This window comes from Tinamus guttatus, unplaced genomic scaffold (genome assembly GCF_059628265.1).
Source record: "Tinamus guttatus ecotype Peru unplaced genomic scaffold, ASM5962826v1 Tinamus_guttatus_pri_ptg000158l, whole genome shotgun sequence".
Taxonomy (NCBI): Eukaryota; Metazoa; Chordata; class Aves; order Tinamiformes; family Tinamidae; genus Tinamus; species Tinamus guttatus.
In genome coordinates this window covers 156,964-170,089 of record NW_028288692.1, presented here as the reverse complement: position 1 = coordinate 170,089, position 13,126 = coordinate 156,964, and the positions used below count along the sequence as shown (strand labels likewise).

The 13,126-nt window shown below is 36.3% G+C and overlaps 1 protein-coding gene across 1 annotated transcript in view; it reads right to left on the bottom strand.

Annotated features, from left to right (window-relative positions):
* Positions 1–1,749: 1,749 nt before the first annotated feature.
* LOC104569029 (EGF-like repeat and discoidin I-like domain-containing protein 3) overlaps positions 1,750–13,126 on the bottom strand; it is a gene marked incomplete at its 5' end in the record, with an annotated part of 167,844 nt that continues 156,467 nt past the window's right edge. Inside the window, 2 exon segments of the mRNA XM_088522745.1 lie at positions 1,750–4,265; positions 12,404–12,559. Coding sequence (XP_088378871.1) covers positions 4,116–4,265; positions 12,404–12,559 — 306 coding nt within the window.

Below are 13,126 nucleotides of genomic sequence, written 5' to 3'. Positions count from 1 at the left end.
TAAGATACAAAAATATTTTAGGCTCATTCAAACCATTTTTTTTTAAATCTGAAACAACAAAAGGAACACATTGAAGGAAGCATAACACCACAGTTGATTTTGCCAGAAACAAACTTACCTACCACAAAAACCCAGTGAGTGAATCCAAGAAATTGCCACATCACATCTCTAGTCAGACTGAGATGAGGTATATCTTCTTCAAGGTACTGCATTATAAATTCTTCAAAAATGACCTCATTTTTCAAAAGTTTTATTGTTAAGTTTGAAGACTAGACAAGGTCATACTGGTTTTACATCATTCTACGTGATTTAAGTATATACAAAACCATTTGAATATTACATAGCTTGAAAGGTTGCAAAGGTCATTGTGTCTGAGATTTCTGTACTTACTGACACATCAGAAGCCATCACTGAATATTATAGTTCATATTTTTTGTATAGCAAAGATACACTCATTTAGTACCCTTAGTCTTCAAAACACACTAATTTGTATGCAGTCATTTCAAAAGAGAAATTCAACCTCAAAATCAGAACCAGTTAATGGGGTAAGCCCTTAGTGGAAGGCAGATAAAACTAAGCCTTGTGCCTTTGTTTTATTTCTCATGCTACAGTAGTAGTACATTATAGAGCTTGAGAAAGGTGAAGTCTGCCTACAAATACTTAACTGGCTCAGGGTGGATTTTAATTAGAACATTTTCACTCTTGTTCAATGTCACTGCAACAATTAACACAAATTTTGAGGATTATTTCAGAATGTTTTTCCATCTGCTCTTAAAGGGAGAACTCCAATACTCTTTCTATGTTTGGAATGCCAATTGCATTCATCAGGAAAATACAGTAGTGTTAGTTTAGAATTTGTCCCTTAATCCTGTTTTATTAAATCTGAAATAATTCCATAGAAATCAAGAGTTATTTCAGATACTAGGAGCAGAATTTAGTACCACAGCTGCACAGAAAGCTTTTTGTTAACTAAGGAATGTATTGTATCATTAGAAAAAGCCCCAGTATACCAGTTGAAAATGTAAGAGTAACATATATATGATTCTTTTAGAAATCATTATAGTGTTATCACAATGTCCAGAACCTTGTTTTCAGGTTCTGAAGAATGCCAACAAATGAAACCCAAGTAAGAATAAAAAGATGAAAATATTCAACTATAAATTGTATTACAAAATGGAATGACTGCATTAGGTAGGAGGACAACACTAGTTAACACATAGATGAACAAGTAAAAACTACCTTACTAAACCAAAGCATTAATCTTAAGAATACACAACAAATATTAGAAAACACCTTTAAAACAAACTGCCAAACCTTGGTCTTCCATTGCTGGCCTTCCATTTTTGGCACAGACAGTCAAGTAGATTGTTTTATGTGTCATTATTCATATCTTTAATTAAATGCATGGTCAGTTGTGAACCTAAAACAGGAAAATGGTTTTGGACCCTTTCAAGTATTACGTACCCTCCTAAAAAGGTTAATATTCCAGACTTTTTTTTTTTTTTTTGGAAGAGCCTAAAGTGTGAAATATGAGCAGAAAGTAATTTAAGAATACACCTGTCCTCCATTATTCAGAAATGTTTTGCTCTTCAAAAATACCATCATGATTGACTTTCTCTTTAAAATTGCTCACTATGCTTGAAGACCACTTCATATACACATCATTAAGGAATGCTGTTAACACAGTTTACAGACAAGACAGTAACAGTCTAGTGGCTTTTGTTATGCATCACAAAGTAAAAAATAAAGAAAAACAAACTTAGCAGTGTTGCACAGGACCTCAACATTTCTCACACATACTTTTACCTTTTACCTTTCTAAGACTCTTCCTTAAGTCTTATGCCTTTAAATGTCTAAGCCTTATAAAATAAGTACTTGTATAAATAGAGTTTAAGGATTAAGTCATTTTGTAGAATCAGAATGTTTTGTGTTTTAAAATACAGCAATTTAAGGAACACTATCAGAAAACCTCTGCAAATCAATCTCAAATTCTTGTTTGGAAAATTCCTGGCTGTTATTCTGGAGTCTTTCACAGTAACATGGACTATATTTTGTCTGTGGTGGAGAATGTGAAATTAAATGCAGGTTTTGAAATCCAAACTATTTTGTTTCCAAAGTAAACTTTGCCATTTGCATACTGTGGGCCAGCCAGTTGTTTATCTGGGAAGCAGGGCCCAGGTTCATATTTCAGAATTTTGGTTTCAGTGAGAACATAGTAATAACAACAAAGAAATTCAGCAATATTTGCTAAAACATGCAGCCCTCTATATGTACATCAGCATGTTATGAAATTAAAATAATGACAATAAGAATATTTAATGCCATTTACTCAGATAAATCAGTCCCTAACCCTTTGGCTCCAGTAATTTTTAAGATTCAGGTGCTACAATAGCAAAAACTGGCCTTCACACAACACTTACTCCCAGGAACTCCAGGTGCTTTACAGAGTCAGATATCACTATCTCTCTGTCACAGCAACACCAAGACATAGAGAAGTGACTCGCCCAAGACTCCATGACAAATAAACCCCAGAACTGTGCCTGCAATGCACTCTCCTGACTCCTGTATGACAACCGAGACCCGCTAACCTGCACCGTCCCAGAGGCTGCCTCGAGAAGCGAGCTTGGGAGTAAGTTACCTGCCATGCTGCCAGGGAGCCTGGCGGCTGCTGCAGTGATGAATCCACTGCCTCTTGCTCCCGCTTACTGTGGCATGGGGCCTGGGCTGCCCATCGATTGCTCTCTACTTACTATAGCCCTGGCATGTTCATGCCCTCCCAACTGGTCTGCATTTTTTTCTCTTAAATCTACTTTTGATACCTTAAAATTGGCTCACAGCTCACTATCATGTTGTTAAAACAATGTACTACACACAAAACATTCCTGTAGCTAAGACATAACAAAAATCAGCCTCCGTGTGGCTCCAAAAAGACATGGTCAGGAGTGCATTCCAAGAGCCCAGCTTTTATCAATTCCTACAGCCTCTGTTGCACTCCTGTTTGGGAGGATCTCTGTGACAAGCATCACAAAAAGAGCCTAACAAGGTGCCTTGTGGGAGTAAGGGAGACGCTCCTTATGGGTATCTTTTAGTACCTAAGTACTTCATCCCACAGTTTCCTCCTCACAGGAATGAAGGAGGCTTCTGATTGAAGTAACCAGGCAGGCAGCTCCATCTAGGGTTGTGTGCTCACTCCTGGGCAATGCACAAAATGGGCTCAAGATTCATGCTACATCGTGTGCCTGTATCCATGTGAGTACTTAAGATGAGATACCGGAAGTACCCTGGAGTCTAATCTCAGCCTCCCTGGGAAAAAAAAAAAGTCATCTCAAGCAGAATTAATAAACTTTGACAAATTCACTAACTTCAAAATCTGCTGATAGCAGATTTTGTTCCATATGCAGACAGGCTACCTCTTTAAAAGAAAATAATAGTGATACTAAACAGAAAAGATGGAGATGATGTCCCTAGCATGCAAAATAGGGGAGGAAAATGAGGTTACTTAGGAAAACCCTCAGTTGCATGGACATGAAGTTGCAGTTTAGACAAATGTAATGAAAGGTAGCTTGCAATATCACAGGTACAGTATTTTTATAGTACCACAGAATATTTTCCTAAATATATGTCATTCTGACAGTGTCTGATAGGCACAAGGGAAACAATTACTATAACACAGTCGTCCCAAAGAAAACTTATTGCTAAAAGCTGCAGTATCACTTTTTGCAAGTAAGATGACAGTATGATTTATGGAGAACTTGTAAGCCCAGTGTTTCCAAAGCTATAAATGAGCTTTGTCATGCTATTTCTTTTTCCTTGTAAAAAGGATGCTGCTGTTTTTCCCTAACACATTTCAACCAGTGTGAACAACTTAAAAGGAAACTAGAAATATAATTCCACAGCAAAGGGGACAACACTGTAACAGATTTAAAGGACAAAATCAGATTGGATCATTTAAAGGGCAGGCTTAGACCTCTTTGTGAAAGACAGTTAGCAGCCTACCATAAAGTTAGCACTTGTTCATGAAAAACCCATTCAGCTTCCTACAGGTTTTGCACAGTTTCTTCTTTGGAGAAACTTTTGGGGATATAGAAAGTTGTGATGCCTAATGAAAATCCGTGTCAGTCCTCCTCTGTGCAGCCCAACAGCTCTGACCGTAAGGTGATCCTGCCATACCATGACCATGGGAGGATCCTTATGCGCCGAGCATAGATTGGAGGGTCAATGATGTTCTTTCGGTGTGTTTCATTGTCAAAATTTCCCTGGAAGACCTGAAAGGTAGGGAAGAGAAAGATTAATATCTATATTGCCATTTGTGAATGCTGAGCAATGACAGAACGAGTGAAGGAAATGCAGATAAAGTATTTCTTCCCCCCCTCCCCCCATATAAAACCAGACCCCTGCCAGATTCGACAAAGACTCTTCCTCTGTACATAGTTTTCATTTTCACAGCAAACAACTCCTCCTGGTTGGGGTTTCAAAATACATCTAATGAGTACTCGATCAGGCATAGCCCAGAAGCAGAACTGCATTCTTTTTTCATGAAACTGTGAATACAGCATTTTTCAAAGATATAGGAAAATATATTCTATTGTAAGACTGGATACCTGAAACAGAAAAATGTCCTAGTGAAATAATGTCACCTGGCTAAGCAGGAACTACTGTGTGACTGTGATCTTTGCTACAAGCTAGAGATTGAAACATTTTCAAAGCGTGAGATATGGCTGTGATGCTCAGTTTTGGAGCACCGAAAAGATACACTTGACTATGGAAATGTTATTTGCAGTACTGAATTAGCAGCATAATTACCCATCCTAAGCCAGATCCCAGCTTATGTGGTTATGACACAGTCCTGGTGTCTCTGGGCAGTTCCCTGATCACCCTTGCACACTTTTGCTTGCAATCTGGGTACCAAACTGATGCTGCAAAGGGCACATGAAAGCTTAATTGAGGCCCATGGATTTCATACTTTGTCAGGGACCTCAGAGCTGGTGATTAGCCAAACATGCTCAGCCCCAGCACAGATGTAGCCTTTGATTCAAAGGGCTGAGATTGATCAGCAGTTCTGTGAGCATCCACAGCCTCATTGCAAAAGTTATATCAAAATCATTAACATTTAAGAAATTAAATGTCTTTTTACTTGACATTTATATCATGTCAAGTTAATCCAGGGAGATGCAGCTATTTTTTTTCACACAGAAGAACACTAATAAAGTACAGAAGAAATTTTATTACTTATGAGCACAGTTTGGACGCAACAGTAGATCTTATTGTAGAGCTAGCAATTATCAAAGATACTATCTTCTGTCAAACAAAAGTCAGTGTATGATATAATAGCATCAGTTAGCAGGAACATCTGTGACTGCATTAAAACAACAACAACAAACATAATATGGTGTAGTGCATGCTAAGATTTATTTCCATTTGTAGAAATAGACCAATATATGAGTTCTCTGACTTCAGTTTGTGTTAAGATAATGCCATATTTTTCCTCTAGTCGCCACTATTTAAATTCAAAGGCCACAACACTCCTTTTTGGCAAAACAAGCAGAGTATTCGCTCAGGATATTTTTGGTTTATATGATGGGAAACGTTCATTCCCTTCATATGTCAGCCACCCACTTTTAATATATAAGATCTGTATTTATTTGCTGGCTTTTCAGTGGTCTATTTGAAATGAAAGGATGAGTTAAGTTTATATTAACAAGAAAAAAATATGAACCTCCTTGGAACAAGGACTTTTGTGACTGAATTACTGCAGAATGACAAGTTTGTTGGAAGTTCTGAGGAAAAACGTCAGAGGTTGAATTCAAAGAGACTAAACTACTATTTTAGCCCCTTAAGATTGTTCTTTCTTGACAGGTTTATAACACTCTGTATGAAAATCTTCACTTTTTGGTCTCTATGCTGTATATTTTCCTTGAATTTTGAAAGCTTCTCTCAGGTGCTATCAATTTGGCATCTCAGACAAAATATGTGTATCCTCCATAAGTGATGTTCTTTCACAAGTAAGTGATTTGCCTTCTAGTTTGGCACCTCACTAATGCAGAGATTGGAGAATTAAAGCACCTAGCAGTTAAGATAAATAAATAAAATTATAGAAGACTGACCATAGAAAGAACCATGCTACGAGTCTAAAGAGAAAAAAAATAAAAAAAAGAATTTACCTTAGAAAAATTGTTTGTTGTTTGTATACAGTATTGATTACATTAGTCAGCTGGAGCTTGGCCTAACAAAATTGCTTCTGAATTTGAGTTTCATTTGTGGCAATATGACATAGAATAAAAGACAGCAAGTTCATTATTTTAAAATTGTAGGGTGGCAGTCCCTCAACATATATAATATGGAGCCCAGAAAGACTAAAAATGGAAGAGTTTTTCCCATTTGATTTCTCACCCATGCATGCAATATATCCATTGCTATTTCAAAATATTTTTACCAAGACAGATGATAAGCATTGCAGAACTACAATTCTTGCTGCAGAGCTAATGGAAAATCCTTTTGCTCTCTATTTTATTTTCCCTTTGGAAGATGTAATTCACAGACAACATTTAAACTAAAGCTTAGAGTAAAAAACTTATTTGTTTACCACAGGAACCTAGAGCTCCAGTATTCATCTTCACACATAGCTATGCAAAATAAATAAAAGTAGGTAGTGCAAACCAAGCAAGAAATACAGTTAAACAAGGCAGGAAATTATGTCATTTACTTAGAACAGAAAAACAGGAGGTAAATTTTATTTCTAACAACTCACACATGATTTCTTTAGTACTTGAAATCATACTTACCTGTTTTAGAGAGGGAAAGTTAACTTACATAGATCTGAAATTCATTTTGGAACCTCCCCCCTGTTGCGGTTCAAACGGTGCGGCGACCTGGTTCAGGGACGGCACTGCGACCACCCCCAAGCCACTCGGACCATCAGCTTGCTGACACCAATGTGGTGGACGGCAAATGGCATTTATTGATGGGTAACAAGGTGTTATATAGCTAGGTTTACAACGTCACATCCGTCTGCTTACATCATAAACTAAACGCTATTGGCTATTAGCTATTAGGGGCCCTATCTTTCCGTACAGCACGATATCTTCCGGCCGCCAGACCCTAACTATCTGCAACACCCCCCAAAATTCAAGATAAAGTCTCAAAGAATTAAGTCAATGTTCAAGACCAGAACGAGGATTTTGAGGCAAGAAAGTGGGAGAAGCTTTCCCAGCATCCACAAATAAGACCAGCATGAAATATAATGTTTCTAGAGCAAATTTACTGTTTGATTCTACTAGTTTTACTGTGGACCCACAGCAAATTTATTACAGGAAAAATATGCTCTTTGTCATCTTCATTTTTACCTCAGCCTAGCCTCTGTAATGGCAACAAGAAACTAGGAAAAGTATAGATGAGGAAGAATAAAAACTTTTTTTTTCTTTTTTAATAATGGAAAAACACTGTTTTAGTAGCCAAAAGTAATGTTTGCTTTAATTACCTTTTGCTTTGTGGCCAAATAATCAATATTAGATGAACCAACTAAGCAATTAAAAGCTCCTGAAGAGCTAATAGGCTATTTTCATAAATGATCACAACTCACATCATTGGTTTCTGTGTAGCACAGCACTTTTTAGTGTAAAACATTTCTGAAATTTTTAGCAATTATTTACTAGCATTCAATAAACATACCTTGAAATAATAATGTAAAGTATAAGAAATTTGTCAGATAAATGCCCAACAACCATAAAAAGCACCCTGAAAAAAAATCAAGAAATAGAGAATACAGTGCTAAGTACAAACAAGAACAAAATATTAATGTCTCAGTGCATAAATCCAGAGAACATTCACATATTTCAGGGTGGATGCAGCTATGGTCTCTAATTGGATAGGAAATACAGAGTGAAATGGCCAAAAGCATGAAAAAATGTCAATTTGAAGATGACTAAATAGACTTAGCCTCCTGAAACAAGACATAATAGATGCCTATAAAATAATTAATAGCATGAAAAAAAGTAGAAAATATTACACTGTCCCCCTATGAAAACACGCAAGAGACAAAGAATGGGAGTAAGTTAGTTTGTGGTTTAGTCCCCTTAAAGGTCATTGTTCTCCATACAACACAAATTTAAACTAAGGTATTCTTTCCCACAATATTTGAGCATTGTTAAAAGTTCAGATAAATCATTCAAGGCAAAATCATTCAAGGACTATTAAATATATACCTAGAAGACAGCCAGAGGCTGGGAGGGTACACTACAGATAAATTACAGCCCTCTTGCTTTTTCTTCTCTAGGCATCTACTGTGGATGTTTCCTGCCTTGGAGGGAGGACACTGGTATACGCAGAGCCTCAGCACAGCAGCTTGCTTATTACAGCTACTTGTGTTTGTAAAGGTCAATTTAAGCTCTTCCTTTTTGGATATCCTATTCTAGAATGCTAAAAAAAAAAAGAGGAGATCTACTGATGTCAGTCTGCATGTATACAAGATGTAATTTCCTAAAATACTCAGAAGCTTCAGCAAGTTTACACATATACAACCCCCAAACGTATGTTTAGCTTCTGTGTAGCTTAGTCTCTTACAACTGTTATTAAAGGAAAAAGTAGAAAATGTATATTATTGCACTTTTAATATGAAAATTTATTTTATTATCCGTTCATGCAAAGGAGAGAAAAAAAATCTGGAAAATATGTAATGATACTCTGCATACAGATTTCTGAAATATAAACAAGTCTTGTTTATAATTGTGCCAAACAATTTTAATATCTTGCCTTCAAACCCACTAAGATTTTTCAATGTAACTAAGCATTCGATGGCAATGTAAGTTGATTCATATTTTAAAAATAGAATTGTTATATATTCTATGACAGAACAATTTAGAATAAATATCTGGAGAAAAATAGCTTGGGAAATCCAGAATATATTGGTGTTTGCTTTGCTCCAAATGCAAATCTCCAAACTAGATTTTGGGGCATGTCCATGGAGCTAGATAAACAGGCAGATGCTGCAGGCAAGAACATTTGTGGATATGCAAGGACGATGGAAATTCAAAGACTCCATAGAGAATCTTGGTCTCATGACTTGTAGAAACTTAAATTAGACGAAAAGTCTGCACTGGTGTATTGGAGATGAAAATTTCTGTGATCTGTACAGTCATAACAGTCTCCCATGGGAAGCAGAGGCCAGACCTTGAGGAAAAAGATGTTTGCCTGCCTAGGCTGAGCGATAAGGAGCACGGATGCAGCTGCTCAATCCAGTTCACAGGCAGCACCTTCCCCTGGAAACCTGTTGAAGCCGGCCGCTTGGCTGGGCTTGTAGCCAACTTAACCGCAGACGTCCTCCAAACTAGCTTTGGAGGCCAAACACCCGGAAATGAGGAAGAAGAGGAGGAAGGCAGGACCCTCAAATTGAGGGCTGGGACCCCCGACTGGTATGCGCGCCTGCACACCCGGGCGGGGGAGGGAAGAGTTGCACAACTAGAGGCAGAGTTTGTCCTCCCACCTGGCCTGCTTCCTGGGTCGTGCTGACCCTATGTGCCTGGATGCACCGGGCATAGAGAGGACAGTGCGGAGAGTGTTTTTTGTTTTTTCTAAAATATTCTGAAATATATTTTCTTCCTTCTTTCCAGCTAAGTTTTTGTTTGCTTGCTTTGTTGGTTTTTTTTTTTCCCTCCCAGGAAAATGGGAAAAACATTGATATTTTTATAAGGAACTCATTCAAACTATTTACAAAAATGAGAATGGCATTTTTTAAGACATGCTTTTTTTTCCAGTACCCCTTTCTTTGCATTCAAAGTATTTCGGCATAGTTACAAACTCAAATGAATGGCAAATTAAATAGCAGAAGCTAAACAGAAGCTGCGGAAGCAACTGTTCTTGTACATCTTTTCCATTTGAAAGTGTACAACAAAGAAAACTGAAGCTAGAAAACTCTATTTCCTTCTATTTGAAACAACTGATTATTTGTTTCAGACTCATCAAAGATAGTGGCAAATAGTGCACTTGTGAACATGAGATACTTGTCTTTTTTTTCTCTGTGAAAGGTAAACTGAAAAATGATGAACAGCCAAATATGAACAGTTTCAGGAATTCACTGAATCTATTCATTAGCACTCATTCTGTAAACTACTGAACAGGTAAGATGTTCAGTACCAGCCAAGATCAAACAATAAGTTCCTATTTTAATGTGTTTTAAAGTCATGATCCCTGAGAAGACTCACAAGATGAACACAGAATGAATAAATAACCTGCAAAGGGAGAAATCTATATATTCTATCTTTCTCAGAACAAATCAAGATTTTCAGCTAATAAAGAGAATGAAAAAGGGTAAATTATGAATAATTTATATGTGGTGTACTTGCCAATGTCTGCCTTCTCTCAGAGATGAGGGGACAGAAGAAACATTTTTCTTAGAGTTTCACTTTGCTGTGAAAACACAGTTCCTTCAAAAATATTCTTGCATTTTGGGCCATCTCAGAAATTATAACTTCCAATCTTGAGCTAAGTTCATTTGATCACATTCTGCCTTTAATTATTCCTGATTTGTCAAGGCATCATAATAAGATACATCTATTTTATTCTTAGTGATGTAAATTAATATGGGAAGTGAGATGTTTTAATAAGACAGTGATTAAGAGTTTTCCGTTGTTCCTAATGGATTATGCACACAGCAATTAACAATCCATCTGATGATGAAAGCAAAAAGAATTTAATTGCCTTGGCAAATGTTATAAACAAGAATAGACTAGCACAATGCTGTTAAGTGAGATTACATTTTCTTGTAGATGTGCCTGTGCCTGTTACTGTGCTTTTCACTGGTGACTTGATTGCATGTTGTCTTTTTCAGTATAATGAATGCAACAGTTCACTAGCAGAAGTTCGGCTTGAAGTAATGTTTTGCTTTTGTTTTTAAATGCCAGGGATTTGGAAAGGGATGTGTACAAAGTACTGAGGGGACTATCTGTCACTTATATTGAACACCTTTACAGTATGCCTATGAAAGGAGAGCTGTTTGTTTCCAATTTTTACTGACAACCAATTACGCTAGACACATCCAAAACCATAGGCATCAGGACCTTCTCAGATGGATGATTAAAGCAACAGATTGTGTTTTCCCTATCTCAAAATCTTTCAGGTATTTGTTTTGCAGGATAAAATCATGCTGAACTGCCATCTTGCTCTAGACACTGGGGCTTGCTAGCATTGTTTTTTGAAAAGTATTTTCCTTACAGTATTTTTATGCATGCACACATACAGGTATGTTGATATTAATCCAGTAACGTAGGATACCTTTCACTAATATTGAGTGTACATTTAACCAATGCTGCTGTCTAATCCCTCATCAATAAATCTACTTGTATTCATACAATACACACACACACACACATATATATATCCAAATCTCACTGCTTCCAAAAATACAAAATGAGTTGGAATACACAAACGGTGTCCATTTTTATGAAAAAAAAAAGTTTATTATAAAAGTTATTATAAGAAAAAATAAGTACAAGTGGGAACATTTATTTCCCTGAATATAAATGTTGAAAACACCAGATTTGAGATATCTATTATCAGTCACATCAGCCATCTGGTATTTTTATTAATGTGTCTTGTTCCAATTAGGCATAATTTATCTAAAATCTTTAAAATCTTTAATACATAATTAAGAATGTCAGATTTCGTAATTTCCCTTAAGAAATGCATATACTGTAAATTCTTTCTTTGACTATTCAGCTATTTGCAATTTAAAAATCTTATACAGTTTAAAGGAAATGCATAATGAATAATACGCTAAATAATATGTGAAAAAAATGCATGCTTCTAGGTAAATCTATCAATAACCTTATATTTTCTTTATACCTGGCCATTAAACATTTGCAAAGGAAGTTGTGAAGATGTTATGTTTGGTATTAATAGTATAATTAATAGTGTGAAAGGATCTTTCCACAGGGTATTTGAAACCCTAAAATGAATAATTTCCAGGAAAAAAAATCAACACAAAATTACTAGATAGTCATGAATACTCAAGATGTGCTTTACAGAGAATAGTATATCCTTATTAAAATATGGACTGGGACACTGTTCTCCAAGACACAAATAAACTACTCTTATATACATACACATTCTCCTGTAAAGTTAAGGAAGGAATAATTCCATTAAATGGAGCACTGTAAAATTTTAAGTCTCATATTTAATAGACTTAAAACAGGTGCATTGCACTGATACCTATGCTATTACAGCACAGTAAATGTTATTCTGTTATATGATTCTTTTTTATTCACTTTGACTTTTATCTGTGGAACCTCAGGCATATGGAACTGCATAAAGTGGAGTATAGACAAAAATCTGTAGGCTTTCAGCACTGGAGTTACTACAGACTTCATCCTCTGTAAACACAATGCATATATCAATTTTCTAATTACTTTACCTTATCCTTCTTTTGCTTTTCATCCTGGTATATGATCCAGTGCCCCCCATCATTACTGTAAGCAAGCTTGTAGGACCCCACAAACTGGACATGACCAAAATCTTTAGCTCCTTGTGTAATTATGCCAGTGACTTTCATAGGGATAAGCAGGTCAACCTATAAGAAACAAAACAGAAATAAGAAAAAATACAGGAGAACATGATTAAAACAGGTTCTGCTCACAGCATGACTTCATATCACACAAAAGTGGTGCATCATGACACACATTATTAGCAGACAGTGTCTGGAACAAGTCAGGAAAATCAGGGTTGTTAAGAAACACCTAAAAGCAGGGTGGCTAAGGACCCTGCTGAGTTCAAGTAGGTGGCTTTGCACAGTTTCAGAACTGTGACTACTGCAGGATATAGTTCAATTTACTTTGGGTAGGAAAGGAATTAGAAGGGAGTGACACAATACTCTCCTTCAGTGTTGCTCTTCCAACAGACGCTGACAAAATACATGACGGGTTTCCTTTTTCTTCTCCAAATACTGAGTCAACATTACATCATGCATTAGTTTGATTTCTTTTTATTCATTATTGTTTATAACTCCTTATGGCAGAACACTGCTAATCTTGCACCACTTCCTATTGTGCTAGGTACTGTACAAAGTCTCAACAAAACAGTGTTTCCTGTTGCAAATAATTTATGACCAAAAAGCATTCCTATGTGCTCCTAATAATTA